The sequence below is a fragment of the Cryptomeria japonica genome, chromosome 3 (assembly GCF_030272615.1).
Source record: "Cryptomeria japonica chromosome 3, Sugi_1.0, whole genome shotgun sequence".
Taxonomy (NCBI): domain Eukaryota; kingdom Viridiplantae; phylum Streptophyta; class Pinopsida; order Cupressales; family Cupressaceae; genus Cryptomeria; species Cryptomeria japonica.
In genome coordinates this window covers 42,670,359-42,689,344 of record NC_081407.1, presented here as the reverse complement: position 1 = coordinate 42,689,344, position 18,986 = coordinate 42,670,359, and the positions used below count along the sequence as shown (strand labels likewise).

Genomic DNA, 18,986 nt, shown 5'->3' with positions numbered 1-18,986 from the left:
GGTAAATTTTTGGGAGTGATAGTTTTTGGGTTTTGTTTAATACTTTGGAGTTTGGGAGATTTTATGTTGCTGATGTTTTTAATTAGTTTCAGACCTGATAATATGATATATCAAAAAAATCTCGCAGAATACATTGTTGGTTTATTTTCAGCTATGAAATTATTGATAAATATTTGGTTGGGGACATTACATGTTTGCCCGATTTGATTGAGGATGGTAACTAGTGCAAGGTGTCAACTTTGTCCCTGTCAAAGAAAATAGCTAGCTCTTGACAAAAAATACTTAAGAACCTGTTGTCCCGATCACTTACAATTGCTTTTGGTAATCCATGAAGTCTGAAAATCTCTTTGAAGAACAAATTTGCCACTTTTGGTAATCCATGAAGTCTGAAAATCTCTTTGAAGAACAAATTTGCCACTTGAGGCGCTTTGAAATTTGATGATATGGCATAAAAATGAGCATACTTTGTAAGTCAATCCACCACCACATATAAGCGATTTTTACCTTGTACCTTGGCATTCCTTGCATTCTCTTATATGATGCATAACATCCTTTTTCAATCCCTTCCAATAAAAAATATTCCCTTGCTTATATGTTTTGTAGAAGTTTGGATGATCAACAAGTGGGGTGTTATGACAAGCTTTCAAAATCTTTTCCTTCATTTTAGATTCAGGGGTGATGTATACTCGTCCTTTGTAAGAATTAACTCATCTACTACTTTGAACTTATTATCTTGCACTTTACTTTTAGAATATCCCTAGCAAATGAATTCTTGACATACTTGGTTGTAATTAATGACTTCCAATCAAAAAATATATCAGAAATAGAATGCAAGTGAGGTTTTCTAGACAAAGCATCACCCACCACATTATTATTCCCCTATACATAATCAATGTCAAAGTCATAAGCTTGAATTTTGCTTACCCTTTTTTTGTCGTTTTCCATTTAAATCTCTTTGATTAAGAAAGTATTTAAAACTGTTGATCACCTTTGACCAAAAACTTGTTACATACCAAATATTGCCTAAATTTGGCCCAAGCATGCATTATAGCCAACATCTCTTTGTCGTAAATTGAGAGCTTATACTCAACCTCCTTGAGCTTCCTACTCTCATATGCTATGGGATGCTTATTTTGCATCAAAACAATTCCAATTCCTTCATCGGAGGCATCAATTTCCAAAACAAAAGGAAGTGAAAACCTTGGGATTGCTAAGACAGGGCATGAACACATTAACTCTTTGAGTTTGTCAAAAGCTTGTTGAGCCAGTGGAGTCCATGTAAATGCTCCCTTCTTTGTAAAATTTGTTAAGGGGACAATGAGTTGTGAAAATCCTTTTACAAACCTTCTATAGTATCCGCATAATCTAACAAATCCCCTCATCTATGTCAAGTTATTGGGCCTAGGCCAATCTTGGATAGCCTTGATTTTCTCATCTACGCTCACTCCATGTTCACCAATTCTAAATTCTAAATGTAGGATTTCTCACAATCTGAACTCACATTTATATGCCTTGGCATAAAAGGACTAATTCTCTAAGATACCCAATACTTCATCCAAATGTCACAAATGGTCTTCCCGAGTTTTACTATAAACTAAGATGTTATCGAAGAAGACAAAAACAAATTTCCTTAATTGCGGATTAAATACCTATTTCATACATGATTGGGAGGTCGTTGGAGTGTTTGTTAGTCCAAAGGGCATCACCAAAAATTCATAGTGCCCATAGTGACACCAAAATGCTGTCTTGTGTACATCTTCATCCCTAACCTTGATCTGATGGTAACTTGAATGCAAGTCAATCTTGGAGAAATACTTAGACCCATGTAACTCATCAATCAATTCATCAATCTGTGGAATTGGGTAGGAGTTTTTAAAGGCTCTCTTGTTGAGGGCTCAATAATCAATACACATACTCATAGTTCCATCTTTCTTCTTGACCAACACTACAGATAATGCAAAAGGACTAGAACTAGGCCTTATATGTCCCATACGCAAAAGTTCTTTGATGGTTTTCTCAATTTATTCCTTGTATACCTTGGGGTGACGGTAAGGAGTGATCATTTTTGAGCTCAATAGTGTGCTGGAATCCTTTGTCGGGGGTAGTTTTGGGGGAATGTCTTTGAACACCTTGTTAAATATTTATCCAAAACAGATCGAATCTGCATATTGGTAGCATCTCCTTTCCCTGTAGCACTTGTATTGGCGAGGAGGCATTTTGCTGCCCATGCTATTTGTCCATTACAGAAGACTCACTCCATCCTCTTGGCGGATATTCCCATTGGCCCTTTCCTGGATACTCCATGTAAAACTACCTTTTTCCCATTGTATTGGAAAGGATCTCCTTGGTATGATGGCTGGTCTCATCCTTGTCAATTGCACACAACCATTGGCATCCCAAGACTACTTTCATTTCCATGCCAATTACATAGAAATCATCATTCAATTTGTAATTTCCCATTGCTAACTCCATTTGGGGAACCTTATGAGTACATGAGAGGATCGTTCCACTAGCTACCTTCACATCAAATTCTTCAATTGGGATGGTGTTCAATCCAAGTCTCTTAACTACCTCCCTATTGACATAATTATAAGTAGCTCCACTATCAATGAGTATGATTACCTTGTGTCCTTTCAAGTCCCCTTTTAGGGGGAAAGCATTGTAATGTGGTTCTTCGATGAGAGTTGCCAAAGTTCCTCCAAAAGGTCCTCTTGCACTTTCGATTTTCTTTTCAAATTCACTTCCTTCACCTTCAAATTCCTCGTTGGAGATTACCTCCATGTAATGGATTTGTCCCTTCCCTAAACAACGATGCTTAGGTTGCCATTGTTCGTTACATGTGAAACACAACTTCCTCCTCCTTGAATCATTCCCAGTGACATCATTATGCCTAGTCTTTGCTACAGGCATACTCGGGGATACTAAGTTTCTTTGGAAAGGCTTCTTGGGCTATATAGGTGGGATTCTCTTGTGACTAAAACTATCTCTTGCGACCAAGTCTTCTAGGTTAAGAGCGGTTGTGATGGCTTCTTGGAAAGTTCTAGCATTTAATGCTTTGAGTAATCCATTGAGAGGTTCAGATAATCCTTCCACAAAGAGTACTATGAGTCTCCTATCTATCACATCAGACACCATGCTAGCAAGTTTTTGGAATGCTGCAACATAATCCTCCTCTTTGCCTTCTTGTTTTAATTGGGCTAGATCTCGAAAATGAACTTGTGGGTCAATCCTGTCAAACCTTTCAATAAGCCTTTGACTAAATCCTTCTATGGATGTTATTGCATCGTGACCTTGAGTTACCATCCCGTGGCACCACTATTCAATTGCTACTCCTTGCAAGTGCAAGGTGGCAAACATGAGGGCTTCCTCTTCGAGCATGGGGTTTAGTGAGAAGTAAGTGTCCTTTGCAACCATGATCACGTTGATATACTATTTGTTCCATCAAAGTTTGGGATTGTGGTCTTGCCTAACTAGTGCTAGACGTCCTTCCTTTCATCAAGACCTTTCCTCCTATGTCCCCTTGATTTCAGATTACAATACTCCGCAAAGGTCATATCATTTCTAACTGCCTCACTTAGAGAGTGATACTCAACATGGAGCCACCCCATTTCACTGGCTTGATCGGATTGCTCTTCATTAACCTCCTCATGTGTCAAAAACTTTGCTCTAAATGATTTGGTGTTGACTGAATTTCTTTCTCCTCCAGTCACAAACTTCCCTCCATTTGTGTTGCTTCCTTCACTCCTTTTATTTGCAAGTTTGCCCTCATTTTGATGCTAATTAAGCCCCTTTAACAACCAGATCATTTCCCTAATAGTCTTCGACATATTAAGATGAAATTCCTTGGATCTCTTGAAGAAGGCTTGGGCAAGGTCATCTTCTTTATCACCCATATTGAAACCCTTTTTTTTCTCCCTTAGTTGGTACCTTTGCTCTCTCACTCATCAACAATCCCACAGACTGGCAGAATTGAGGCTTTGATACCACTGGAATATGCCACTTATATATATAAAACAAAAAAAATCAAAAAATGATTTCCTAGTATGTTTAATGTTATCCTTTAATTGAACCAAGGCTGTTATCTAACACTTTATACTCATCGTTGTTCTAAAACCAATCACAAAATATGTAGCACACCAACAATAATTAGCATTTCATTGAATTAAGCAGATATGAAAACATCATTACAAAACCTTGGGTTTGTCCGTCTCAATTATATCCATATCTTACTAAGATAGATGAAAATAATAACATGTAGACACGACTTCTCTCATAATATTGCAAATTCTCTTGCAAATCATATTCAAACTATGTATGCTTGTCAAAAGAACAACAAGGGTTGGGGGGATCAACCCACCTTGCTTGATCCTTGAGGGTAGTGTCCCAGGTCTCTAATCATGCACTAAGGTTTCACATACAACTTTCAAAACTCCCCCACCTTCGACAACACATCCTTTATTTATAGGAGTTGAGGCGGATTTACACAAGGCTTACTCTAGAAACAACACAAAAAACAAAAAATACTAAATAAAATTCCTGCTCGTGTTTGTTGACCCGATAAGGAATCTTCTATTTATTAAAATTCTTCCCGCTTAAGTTTGCTGACTCGATAAGGAAACTTCTATTTATTAAAAATTCTTAATTTTAAAGACCTCAAATGTTGGGTGTTATGGAAATTGCCATACAAATGACCCAATTATTTTGGGATCATTACATTGGCCTCCTCTTTTTGACTTGCACAACTGGGTGTTGGACTCTTGGAGGTCCCTTATGGCTGGTACGATTGAGCTTTTCCGTATTGCTTCTCAAATGGTCAATTCTCTCTTGCATTGAAAAGACACTATTGCTTAGTGGAACAATGCTAATGGTAATTACTTGATTGCCTAAGCTCCTAATTCTATATTAAATGACTCATCCCAAGATAATGGTGAGTCCTTAGCTTCTTGTGTGGCCTTCTCATACTTGTGGACCCTATTGTGGAACCTCCTACTTTGTCCTCACAACTTAGAACCTATCATTACTATTAGAAGCCAACTTTAAAAGTCAAGGGTGGAATATTTTGGTAATGAGTGTAAGAGGTTTACATCAGTTAAAACAAACATGACAAGTTTGACCTACTCTATAAGCACTCACAAATAAAGGAGGGCCTAATAAGTGTGACTATGATAATATTGACTTTTTATTTAATTTGATCTATTTTGTATATAAATGAATCGATTTTGAACTCTACCATTTATTAATCTATCTTAATTATTAATAGTTTAGATTAATATTCACTCAAATTATTGTTCCATTTTCCAATTCAAAAACTTTTTTCCATTTTCTTAAACCAAATATTCTAAGTATTTTGAAACAAACCTTTAACTTATATTTAAAACAAACCCAAAAACATTAATTATCATAAAATAAAATATTAACTAATCATATAATAATCATTCATCTTATATGCTAACCATTCATATTTTTTTTTAGGGGAGATGATCCAAAAGTTGAGTATATTTCAATAGTTACAACATTCGTTGATTCAATGCCTAATATTTTAAATATTAAAGCACTAGTAATTGTTACTTGTTGATGTTAATCATGAGTACTAATAATTTAATGAAATGCATTCCTTAGATCTATCATGTGATGTGACATCATTACACCAAGAATACAACGTAATGCACAATTATTGGTCTGACATTTATTTTGGGGTCATTTTGGAACCCTCAACAAAAAGCATGCTAATGTGACATCATATTTGATGATGTGGACTTGAAACCTTAGTTTTTGTTTTATTTTGTAGAGACCTGAAACCTTAGTTATAAGTAGGAGACTTGTCAAATAAACTGCTGTAAAAAATTGGGAGTGTATCCACATCTACAGGTCGGCCCTCTGTGCTTGTTTTACAGCTACTAGCTAGGATAAGGTTGTGCATTATAAGACTGTTCATAATTTTGGTCTGGCTGTTGGGTATAGATGGAAGGATTCTTCTCAATAGTTGTTGAGTGGTTTGGAGAGGGATAGGAACGAGTTGACTCAAATTCTTGCATCTTGTGAGTGCAACTCTCTAGTAGGACCTGATATCCGTGTCTGGGGTAACAACATGTCTGGTAAGTACTCTATTTCTGTAGGGTACCTGGAAAATTATTCACTCTCTTCGTGAGACTATTTTGCCTAAGTGTGATATGGATGGAGTTGTGGATCTTGAAGATATTGATATTTGCAACCATCTTAACTTTCCTCTTCAAGGAGGTGCTCAGGTGTTTGCGAGCCTAGTAAGAGGTAGTAGATGCAAGCATCCTTTGCGACGGATCAATCGGGAGGGTTGTTGGACACCTCCTCCTCATGGAGTTATCAAAATTAATATTGATGGTTCATCTCGGGGGAATCTTGGACATGCTGGAATTGGTGGAGTTGGTCGGGATAGTTCTAGTGATATTTGTTGATTTTTAATGATCAAATTAGCAGTATAGAATAGAAAATCAGAATGCAAAGTAAATCATACACATAACACACATGTACCCTGGGAAAACCTCCCTCTTGGAGGAAAAACCCAACAACCAAAGATCTCAGATTTGATTAGATTAGATATAGCACCATATTACAATTTAACCCTTCTAGGGTACATAACAACTATAGCAAAACTTATTTGAATCTGGAACAGAGTGTATATGCAGGTCACTGTCAATCTGAGACAGAATTCAACAGCCTTGACCTACTTCACAAGCCCTTGAACAAGTTCGGCAGTCTAGGATGGTATTTGCTCAACCTTGAGGATGATCACCCAACTTGAGAACTCCAATTCGTTGCCTTAGAAGACAGATTTGCCAGTGCAGATATAATTCGCTTGTATATGCAATAGTTCGCTGACCTTGTTTGTACTTCGCTGATCACAGAAGTAGTTCGTTGATAGGATAGATTCGCCGAGTGAGATGATATATTTGAACAATGAATGCTGACTTGTATATATAGGCGACTTAGCCTTTTGATTCTCCAAGTCGGCTAGCATAAGGAACACATTTAATTACAAACAAATGCATTAAGGTGGCGCCAACACTGAGATTAGGTCCACACATTACACAAGAGCCCAATATGGGTCAGCATGAACACGTTACAACAAGATATTGATTACGGGACATGACTAAGGCCACGAGCCCATTAGTCATCCAAATGTGCTAGGTGTGCTAGGTCGACCCTAGAAGGGCTTCGACCTAGCTACATATATCAACACTCCCTCTTAGCTAGGGAGGAGGCCTTCTCAAGATCCGAGATACATGGTTGTTCCCATGAAAAATGCAAATGAATACAACCACCATGGCTACTCCCATGGATGAAGTTCACCATAGCTACTCCCAGAGGGTGAACAAGCACGAGTGCTAAATCATAACATCCACCATGCCTACTCGCAGAAGGTGGGTCCACCATACCTACTTGCAGAGGGTGGAAAACCACAAGTACATCATAGAATTCCTTCCATCACATCCACCATGCCTACTCGTAGAGGGTTTAAGAGGGCTTTCACCTCAAACTTCTCCCAGAGAAGAGTGCATTACCACCATGCCTACTCGCAGAGGGTGGATCCACCATACCTACTCGCAGAGGGTGGAACGAGGGCTCTAACCTTAGACTTCTCCCAGAGAAGAATGCATCATCACCATGCCTACTCGCAGAGGGTGGATCCACCATACCTACTCGCATAGGGTGGAATGAGGGATTTCACCTCAAACTTCTCCCAGAGAAGAACGCATTAACCAAAAGATGTGGCTTCCTCTGAAGCTGAAAGAAACTGGCTCCCTCTAAGCTTGACAAGCTCCCTCTGAAGCTAAAGATGTCAAGCTCCCTCTAACATTTCCTTCTTTTAGAAAAGGAAGTCTTCATTTGACCTTTGCTTCTCATGAGATGTCCCTATGCCAACTTCTACAGAAGAAGCAAGAGGAGTAGCCCTGAATTTGCAATCCCGAGCAAAATGACCATACTTGTCACACTTAAAGCACTGGATGTGAGATAAGTCCTTCTTCCTTTTTGATTTAGGGGCAGGATCTGAATCTCTGTCTCTATCCCACTTCCTTCCTTTGCCTTTAACCATATGCGAAGCAAGGACTTGATTTTCTACATCATAATGATCATGCTCAATTCCTCTTGCTATCAACCGTGACTCTTCTTGTATGCAATCTTCTCTCAAACGATCGAACTTGGGAAGTTCTGATCTTGCACTAATTCCTTGAATGTAAGACTCCCAAGATGCCGGAAGACCATTGAGAGCAAGCATGGTCAAGTCATTGTCATCAACAACCTTCCAATGGATGAGAGTTGATCTCTCAAATCAGAAATCCTCATGAAGTATGCTATGACGAATTCACCTTTCATCATATTGATGTGATCAAGCTGTTGCTTCAAAGCTAGGGCACTACTGGTGTTGTTGATTTCGTACATCTCTTCTAATGTCTTGAACATTTCGCTGGCAATCTTCGGCTTGTAGATGATAGGTACAATATGATCCTTCACAGAGTCAACCAACATTTTCTGAGCTTGAAAATATTTCTTCCTCCATGAAGTCTTTTCCTCTTCTGCCTCAGGTTCAATGGATGATCTCTCCACAAAGTCTACAAGATCACTTCCATTCAATGCAAGCATGATTTGGAATCTCCATGATGTGAAGTTGGATGTACCATCCAATCTATCTTCAACCCTGAGATAGTTCAACATTTCGAACGAAGTGATAAGAGCAATCAGGAAGAGGAGGAACAACTACAATCAATCTGATTACCCCTAATTCGAACCAAGCTCTGGTACCATGTTGATTTTTAGTGATCAGATTAGCAGTATAGAATAGAAAATAAGAATGCAAAGTAAATCATACACATAACACACATGTACCCTGGGAAAACCTCCCTCTCGGAGGAAAAACCCAACAACCAAAGATCTCATATCTGATTAGATTAGATATAGCAACAAATTACAATTTAACCTTTCTAGGGTACACAACAACTATAGCAAAACATATCTGAATCTGGAAGACAGAGTGTATATGCAAGTCACTGTCAATCTGAGAAAAAATTCTTCAACCTTGACCTACTTCACAAGCCCTTGAACAAGTCCGGTAGTCCAGGATGGTATTCGCTCAACCTTGAGGATGATCGCCTAGCTTGAGAACTCCAATTCACTGCCTTAGATGGATTTGCCAGTGCAAATATAATTTGCTTGTATATGCAACAGTTCACTGACCTTGTTTGTACTTCGCTGATCACAAAAGTAGTTTGTTGATAGGATAGGTTCGCTGAGTGAGATGATATATTTGAACAATGAATGTTGACTTGTATATATAGGCGACTTAGCCTTTTGATTCTCCAAGTCAGCTAGCATAAGGAACACATTTAATTACAAACAAATGCATTAAGGTGGCGCCAACACTGAGATTAGGTTCACATGTTACACAAGACCCCGATATGGGTCAGCATCAACACGTTACAACAAGATATTGATTATGGGACATGACTAAAGCCACGAGCCCATTAGTCATCCAAACGTGCTAGGTGTGCTAGGTCGGTCCTAGAAGGGCTCCGACCTAGCTAAATATATCAATAATATTCAGTTTATTTTTTTTGTTTATAAGGGCTTTCATACAAATAATTTAATGGAGGCTCCTGCCATTTGAGCATTGTTGTGCTCTTGGTTGGCAGAGGATTATGTGTGAGTCTAATTCTCAAGTGGTGGTGACTTTGTTAACTTGGTGTTGTGATGTCTTCACACATTGCCCCATTGCAAATGGGGACCCCCACTTTTTGCTTTTTAGAGTAGAAGTTTTGCCTAGTTTCCTAGTGTTTGCCTTTGCCGATGAGAGGGTTTTTGAATTTTGAATAGGATCAATGTGTTTAAAATGTCAAAATGTTAGAGTGATCCTGAGTTTTGCCTAAGTCTAGGGGTTGCCGTAGGGTTTTGATTTATTTTTGTCTAAGTGTTGACCTTCTTGAGCGTTAACGTGTTTTTAAACACGCACGTCGGTGATTTTAAAGTGCCAAGGTGTTTTCAGACCTTTTGGAGTTTGTTTTCTCGCTCCTAAGGTATTATTCAAGTTGATTTCGCACTTTATCCCAATAATTTCCTAGTGTTTTGCTCAAGTTTTTGGAAAATTTGCCCAAGTCCAGATGAGTTTTATTAAATTGTAGAGTTTTCTAGCGATTTTGAGTGGTTAAAATGCCAAATTCCTAAGGGAAATTCATATTCCAAGGGTTAGAGGTGCTTTTCCCCTCATATTCTAGACTACCCACCATTTTCCCCCACTCAAAATCCACACTACACATGGGTTTCCCCTGAAATCCATACTGACTATGATTTTCCACCATTGTTTATCCATGCCTGGGTCGTTTTTCCCTTGGAAGTGCTAAAATTTGGCTAAGTGTCAAGATTTTTCCAGACTGCCATTGATTTTCCACCAGGAGTGCAGACTCTTGTGCGGACAACGTTGAGGATGATTCCATGCCTAGGTCGATTTTCCACTAGGCTGTTTTGTGACAAGTTAGTGCACATTTTTGTGCAGACTCTCAGTCCCTACCCAAGTCGATTTTCCACTAAGAGCAATTTGATGAGTTTTGAGTCCGGATTTTCATCCAGACTGAGGTCAAAATTCCGCCAGGGAGTGTTTTTTGCAAATGAAGTGAATTTTTGTGTGGATTCTTTATCCATGCCCTAGTCGATTTTCCCCTGGCCTATTTTATGTACAAGTTTGATGAACTTTTGTCCGGATTTTTATCCCAACATGGGGCGAATTTCCCCAAAGAGCATTTTAATGATTTTTAATGAGTTTTAATTGGGATTTTTATCCCAACATGGGGCGATTTTCCCCCAAGGGTTAATTTTGATCTAAATTTTGGAATATTTTAAATAAATTACCCCAAATTTAATTGTTTGTACAAGTGTTGACGATTATTTAAAAATTAAAAATAATTTTTTAATGACTTGCAATGTTTTAAAAAATATTATTTTCCAGGCAAGTTGATTTTTCCAACACAAGTGTAAAAGTGCAAATGTTTTATCCCACATTGCTTGTGTGATGAAAACTCAAGGTGAAAACATGTTTACAGCTGAGGTGACCAGCATTTAAATATCATTATATTTGCTGAGTGTGATTGCTAAGTTGCTGATTTTCTCTAGCTGGGCGATTTTGTCAGGATTTTTATCCCAACATGGGGCGAATTTTCCCAAAGAGCATTTTAATGATTTTTAATTGGGATTTTTATCCCAACATGGGGCGATTTTCCCCCAGGGGTTAATTTTGATCTAAATTTTGGAATATTTTAAATAAATTGACCCCAAATTTAATTGTTTTTACAAGTGTTGACGATTATTTAAAAATTAAAAACAATTATTTAATGACTTGCAATGTTTTAAAAAATTAAAAAATATTATTTCCCAGGCAAGTTGATTTTTCCAACACAAGTGTAAAAGTGCAAATGTTTTATCCCACATTGCTTGTGTGATGAAAACCCAAGGTGAAAATATGTTTACATTTGAGGTGACCAGCATTTAAATATCATTTTTGCCCATTCCTAGCTGGGTGATATTTCTTGGCAGCTATTGAAGCAAGCTTTTGAGAGAAATTTTCAGATTTGGGAGGTGGCGTCATGGTTGAAGTTGGGCGATTTATTTGGGAGGCTGATTCCTCCATATCTTGATGAATTTTGGTGATATTTTTGAGTGTTAAGGGGCTGCCATTATTTTCGGACCTTGCTAGGTGCCATTGCTAGGAGTGATTTGACCTCCATTGTTGAATTATTCTTCATTGCCCAGCTCATCCATACTAAGGTGATTTTGGTTAAGGGCTGTTTGGAGGATTTTTCAATGCACTCCATAGTTGCAGGTTGTCTTCAGACTGATTTTCATTTCCTGCCACTTGCCAACTTGGAAAATTTTACTTGGGCATCATTTCTTATGATGTTTTTGGCCATTTGGTGGAGCTTTCATTGCTAAACTCCATTTTCAAATTTGTCTTCAGACTTAGATATTTTTTACCAGCCCTTTGTTTGTGCCCAGATTTGACAAACTTCACTTTCGGAAGGTGAATCCATCAAATACAGGTGTTTCCTATGACTGCAACAAGTTTAAATAACTGATTTATTGAAGTTGCAGGTTATCTTCAGACATTGGGCAGCCATTGTTGGACCTTGGAAAGGTGTCTTTAGACTTTAAGAACTAAAAACCAGACTTTTCCACACCCTTTTCCAAGCATTTTCAGAATTGTGGTATACTCTTTGGCACTAATTTTGACATTTTTCTGAGTATACCAGGTTGTCTTCAGACTGAAACTTCATTTCCAGCCACATAGTTGTGCCCAGATGTGACCATTTCTGAGTTTTGGAGGTCAAAATAATTCAAATGCAAGCATGTGACATGACTGTGACCACTTCCAGCCATTGATATTCATCATTTTTTAGAGTGTCTTTAGACTTTTTGGAGCCATTTTTAGACTTCCAGAGGGTGTATTCAAACTTAAGAATCAGAAAATCAGACTTCAATACACCATTTTCTGAGTATTTTTTAGACATTGGAGGGTGTATTTAGACTCAGTCCTCAGAAAATCGGACTTTTATTACAACTTTGATATAAAAAATCAATCACTTTTTGAGCGTTTTCAGACCTCTAAGTGATATTTTCAAACCTAGACATTCATTTTTGGGCTCCAAGTACTTGATTTTCTGAGTTTACATGGGTGTCTTCAGACTTAGCAATTGTGATCAGACTTATCCTAAGTCTGAAAATCAGGTTTTCTTGAGGAGAATTTTCCAGATTTCAATCCGGACCTTCATATTTGCAAAGTTGGTGTTACAATTTTCTAAGACTACCTATCACATGTTGGGACAAATGTCAGGAACAAAGTCTTGATGGTGTTCGGATTTCCACTCCATGGAATTGTGATCCAGTCAACACAAGATTTTCAAGGACAGTGAGTCTGGATGAGGGTCGGATTTTCACTGCAGGGCGGAATTACAAAGGAAGGAAGTTGTCCAGATAGGCATCAAATTTCCACCAAGTGAAGAATGGACAAGGATAATGCGGATGGTTTTGAGGAATGATCAGTCCATATGCAGATGGATTTCCCACCAAGGGTGAAATCAAGTTTATCACATGGGTGTTTGATTCAATGCTTGTTTGTTTTGCAGGTATGTTACAAGGAAAGAAAGCACGATGATCAAGGCTTGAGGTGAAGGAGGATGCACGCAATGAGGATAAGGAAGATCAATACGTCAAAGATTGGATGGGGATTTCCGGATAGGGATTCCAGAAGGTGAAGATGAGGACTAGATCAATCATGAAGAAGACTTCACTTTGATGGTGAACAAATGAAGGAAAGCACGTTCAAGAAATGAACACAAAGGATTTTACACCAAGAAATCCAGAACTACATCAAGGAATTCCAATAACAAAGTGCGTCAAGGAAATATTTCAGGATTCCAAGATTGGGAAATTTTCCAAACATAAGGAGGGAACAATTCATGGAATTCTTTAACATAAAAATGGAATGCAAAGTATCATAAGGGATTCCAAACATTGTGAAGATGAAGAATGTACAAGGCAAATTGATTAAGTGTGCAAGGCAAGCTGAGGTGGCATCCTAGTCACCATCCGTTCAATCAAAAGGTACCAAGTCAACATTCATTCAAGGAGGGAATAGGTGACACATGGCGCTACATCAAATATTATTTATCTTACCTACCCTCGTTTCTTTTTGGCCAATGCAATGGTGGTTGTACAACCCTAATTAGGGTTTTATCTTGTAATCTTGGCCGTTGATCTCAAATCAATCTGAGCCATTCATTTCTTTTGAGGCTCTATATATGTCTCATTGTCTCTCATTTGTAAGAGAGAGTTTTTGTAGAATTGTTGATATAAGCTGCAGCTATTTGAATCACAATCATTGTTCAATTGTTGGTGATTTTGCTCTTCAAGTGTTGTATTTGCATTCATGGTTCTCAATTCCTCCAAGTTAGATTATAATTTATTTTCATGTATGTTAGATTGAGTGAAAGATTTGTTGAATTTATTTGTGTGGAATCCTTAATCCATACCACTAGCCTCTTGCCGTTGGTAAGTGCACCTTGTGTAGTCAACTGGAAATTTAAGTAAGCTTAACTTCAACTATCACGCATCCCTTGGCAAGCATCAACTTGGATGGTGTCAACGTTTGATGGTGATAGTTTGAAAATCCTTAAGTATACCTTAGACGATTGCACTAAGCTTGTGTCAATACTTGTTTGTGAGACCTTGCCTAGTTTGATTCCACTAGATTTGTTCATCATTTCCTACATTCCTAGGCTTAGAATAGATTTCCTGAACCCTATTCCTTTTCCCCCTTTTTTTAGTAAGAATTAAGTCCGAAACTTCATTGCCAAATCCTAAGTTATTGGCATACCTATCCTGATCCATGATAAGATTGTACATTCATGTACAACGTAAGTCCCCTTGTGATTCCAACATTATCACATCAAACTACTGAACTTATCCACACGTCAAGACCTGACATTTCGTAACCTTGGAGTTGTCTCATTTGATCGTGAAGCATAGCATATGAGAGACTTTGTTCAAGAGAGGATAAGATACCTTGGTATTTTATTCTGTGTTCGCATGTGTAGAAAAAAACACATCAACACTCGGCAACAACTTGAGGGTGTTAGTTGGCACTTAGCTTTGGTTATTAGACAAATTCTCCATGTATGCAGTTCCTTGGAATCTGTTACTTTTACTCACATTCCTAGGGAGTGGAATAGTGTTGCTGATTTTCTGGCCAAATGGGCTTCAGATGAAATGCAGGATTGGAATATTGTGGATATGAGATAGTTACTTCCTGATATGCTCCATATGTTGGATCAACTAGTGGCTAGAGACAAGATTCTGTAGTGCTCTCTCTGCACTCTATTCTTTTGTATATCTTTTGTGATTGAATAAATTTTTACCTCTCTTTTAGACTTCAAAATAGATATAAGATTTTGAGAAATGTGAAACTAGGGTGCTCAACTACTAGATTTTCTCTATATAAAAATCAAATACACTATTAAAAAAATCATACTTTCTTATACATGCATCAAATTCAAAAGACTTTTCCGGGCAGGGTGAGATCAGATTTAGAATGTGCTATTTAAGCCAAAATTAAAAAAAGGGAAGTAGAAATGAAAGTTCTATTTGTTCAGTTCACCCAGGAGAAAATGATTTTAAGCTGGAGATGGCAGATCTCTAAAGTAGCTAATTTCTATGGGTGATGAGCACCCGTGGATTACAGGCTTTGATTTTATTCCAATCTTGGCCTCCTTCCTTTAATCTCTCCCTCAGTTCAAGAGTCCCACTGAGCTGGTAATTGATCTCTTTGAGCATTTTCAATCGCTCCAACCCCTCTGGAAGTTTATTCACTCTCAAACAGAGTTGAAGCTGAAAAATCTCAAGGTGTGGCATGGCTCCATTTTCCAATTCAGGAAACTCTACCAGTCGAGGGAAATCTCTGATCAGCAAGAACCGAAGCTTTGGAAAACCCCCCGAATTTCCAAATCCCTTGGGCAGCTCTGTGCAGCTTCCATTATACTCCAACTGCAAACTCACTAAGTTTAGCATATTCTCAAATTGTGGATAAGTACTCCAGTGACATCGAAGTAACCTGAGATCCCTAAGATTTACAAAGCTGAATAAACAACTTGTCAGAGAAAAGTTTTCAAGTTGCAGTTTCTCAAGATCTGCCATAGTTTTCAATACCTCTGGAAAGAGTGGAAAAGAAAGTGGAAGATCCGGCCCTCCATCAGTACCATTCTGCGAAATTTGAAAAGTGTGATTCACCATAGTGAGATTTTGCATCTTTACCAACTGCCCCAAAATCCCTCTTTGTATGCTCTTGAATTGCAATTCTGTGTCCACCCGTATTGCTAATTCTTGCAGTTGGATCATACCACCAACATCCTCTAACTTCAAGAGTTCTTCATTTTCCATAGAGAGCTGCAACAAGCCTGATCTCAGAGTCCTCAGAAATGGGAGCTTTGCTATTCCCTTCACTCGAGTAATCATATTCACATCGCTAGTCATGAATACATTGATATGCTGAAGAGATTTGAGTTTACTTATCCATACTGGTAGTTCATTTATTGGGCACCAAGATATATCCAGAAAGCGAAGACGACTCAGTTTTCTAATACACCTTGGCATCTCTCTAATTTTTGTGCGAGATAAATTTATAACCTTCAGAAGCTTCATCTCTCCAATACAGTGAGGCAATATAGTGATGTCATTGTTGCTTAAATCAAGAACCCTAAGCACTCTCATATTGAGAAAGAAGTTTGCAGGAAAGTCTGTCCCAATATAATTTTGGTACAATGATAATGTCCGCGGAGAAGCTGGATTAAAGCTCTTTCGCTTGAAAATATCTTTGCCTATACTTTTTTTGGGCAGCAAAATCCTACACCAACCATCTCCACCATTTGGGAATTCCTGGAAGGCCTCTTCAACGTCAAAAGCACACTTATTTTCTTTAGATACATACACAGCCAAATCCAGAAACAAGTCATGAACTCTGCAATATTTTTTGAGTTCATGACCAAAACCAAATATTTTCTTCTCAGGTTCTTCCCATATTTCAACCAAACAAAGATTGGCAATTTCATACAAATAATTCCATCCCACATCCCACTGCTCGTCTCCCTCCGGAATGAATCCTTCGCCCATCCAGAGATTGACCAGATACTCACACTCTATGTTCTCATTCCCCGGGAAGAAAGAGAAGTAAGCAAAACAGGCTCTAAGATGTGGAGGCAAGCAGTCATAACTTAATTTGAGAACTTCCATGGGATTATTGAGAGTAGATACCTTTTGAAGCTGCCTGAATTTGGGCTCCCATTCTCTCTTGAGTGTTGTGCTTGCCAGAGATGCTGCAGTTGCCTTGATGGCCAAAGGCAGGTTTCCACATTCCTTTACAATATTGCGAGCTACATCCACAAGGTGCTCAGGCGGTCTGTTTTCCTTGCACTTTGGAAAGCCATATATACAAAACAGATTCCAACTGTCGTCTTCACACAAACACTCCAACTGATAAATTTCTGCCTCTACATTTCTGCAAACTTCTCTGTTTCTTGTTGTAATCACAATTTTGCAGTTGTTGTCAATTGTGAGGCCAAGTTTTTCTATGAGATTTCCCTCCATAATGGGTTTCCACACATCATCCAGAACTATTAAACACTTATTTTCCTTCAAATGGGCATTAATTAACTGGGCTGCAAGCTGCTCTGTTACATCACCATCTACAATTTCTTTTCTCAAACCTAAATGCCAGGCTAAGTCATGTTGCAACTTGGGAATAGAAAATGATTGAGAAATGGAAAGCCAGATGGATTTCTCAAAACTGTTTTTAACCACACTGTAGACATGCTGGAGAAGATAAGTCTTGCCCACTCCGCCCATTCCAACAACACATATAACAGAGACCTCTGGCTTCTCTAACAAGCTCACGATGTCCTCAACTTTGGCCTCTATACCCACTGGGTGTGAATCAACTGGAACAATACTTGATCTCTTCCAATCTGCTCTTTGGAATGTACTGTCTGATGCTCCTTCCCCACTCAATACATCATGACTTATCTTTAACTGCCTTCCCTTCCCAATAAGAAAGTTGATTCTATCTTTGACCTTACTGATTTTTCGTGCCATTTTGTAACGAAAAACCAAGCGATTTCCTGTCAAAACAAATAGATGTCTGCTGCTGTAGAGAGGTTGTACAGTACATAGCTCAAATATGTCCTCTGCGAGCAGGGCCACGTCCCGAACATGGTGCAGCCATTGCTTTACGGTCTCTTTTTGTACACACTGTTGGTCGGCATCTTTGAGAAAGCCCTTCATGAATTTAAGTTCGTCCTTCAACCATTCAAAGTCCTCCTGGAAGTTTATGACAAGCCCTATCTGTTTAGATAACTGTTGAACTGCCATGTCAACAGCTGTCTCGCAAACTTTTGCAGCAATAGCTTCTCCAATTACAGAGGCCATATTTTATTGGTAAGATCTGAGAACTTCCCTTGAAGTTTGTATGCAGTCCAACTCAGAGAATATAAATTAGCAAAATGCACAATTCAGAACCCAAAATTGAGCACTATTTATGGTCAATTTCTGACTGGTCTCCTTGGATACTATTTATGGTGTTGTAATTGGCAGCTTACCTGTAGCTGTACTGTTTTTGTCTTTCCTGACTGTTCCTGTTCTATGGGCTGTTCTGCTGTTTTCAAATTAATGGTAGCTGTAATTGGATTTCAGGAATTTGTTAACATCTATCTATCTTTCAATCAAAAACGATAATATATTCGCCTAGAATAAATCTTATACTTGCTATTCAGCAGCATGAAATGTAACAAGACAAAACAGGAGCCTGAAACGGATTCCACCAAGATGAAGATGGATCTCATCAGCCATATAATAATTTGATATAGCTGGTCGTTGCAATCCTTAAAGAATCAAAAGAAAGGCCGGCTATAATAATTTGATACCAAACAAGGTGTTGCAATCCTTAAAGAATCAAAAGAAAGGCCGGCTATAATAATTTGATACCAAACAAGGTGTTGCAATCATATGGTAGTAAATAACAAATTTTATTTTGTTTCATTAATATTTGTTTTTTATTATTTTATTTTTTTATTTTTTTAAGATAAGAATAATAAATTGGATAAGGGTTTTGAAAAGATTCAAAAATCTTACACAATGAAAATTCACTAATTAAGAGACACGAAAAGAAGTTTCTGCAAGCTAAACAACAAACGATCATGATAATTTGAATCCAAACCTCTTCAAAAAGTTTTGAAATGAATATGAAATCTGATCCCATTGAATCTTCCTGCCTTTTCTCCAAAAGAAATATGAGTGTCAATCAATAGATTGTTTGATTGTGTAGCTATTATTTGCTATTCTTATTTATTCGTTTAATGAGTAAGTCAGTGAATGAGTAGTGGGACATGGTTTCAAATAAATTAGTCTTTTTTTGAATAGTAGTA

General features: G+C 38.0%; 1 protein-coding gene across 1 annotated transcript; it reads right to left on the bottom strand.

Annotated features, from left to right (window-relative positions):
- Nucleotides 1-15,219: 15,219 nt before the first annotated feature.
- Nucleotides 15,220-17,991, bottom strand: LOC131033238 (probable disease resistance RPP8-like protein 4). Its single transcript, XM_057964412.2, has one exon. The coding sequence runs from the start codon at nt 17,989-17,991 to the stop codon at nt 15,220-15,222; it is 2,772 nt and encodes a 923-aa protein (XP_057820395.2).
- Nucleotides 17,992-18,986: the final 995 nt, after the last annotated feature.

Bases quoted from the DNA above. Each gene is read 5' to 3' on its own strand.
- LOC131033238 (XM_057964412.2), bottom strand. From the start codon at position 17,991: ATGGCCTCTGTAATTGGAGAAGCTATTGCTGCAAAAGTTTGCGAGACA.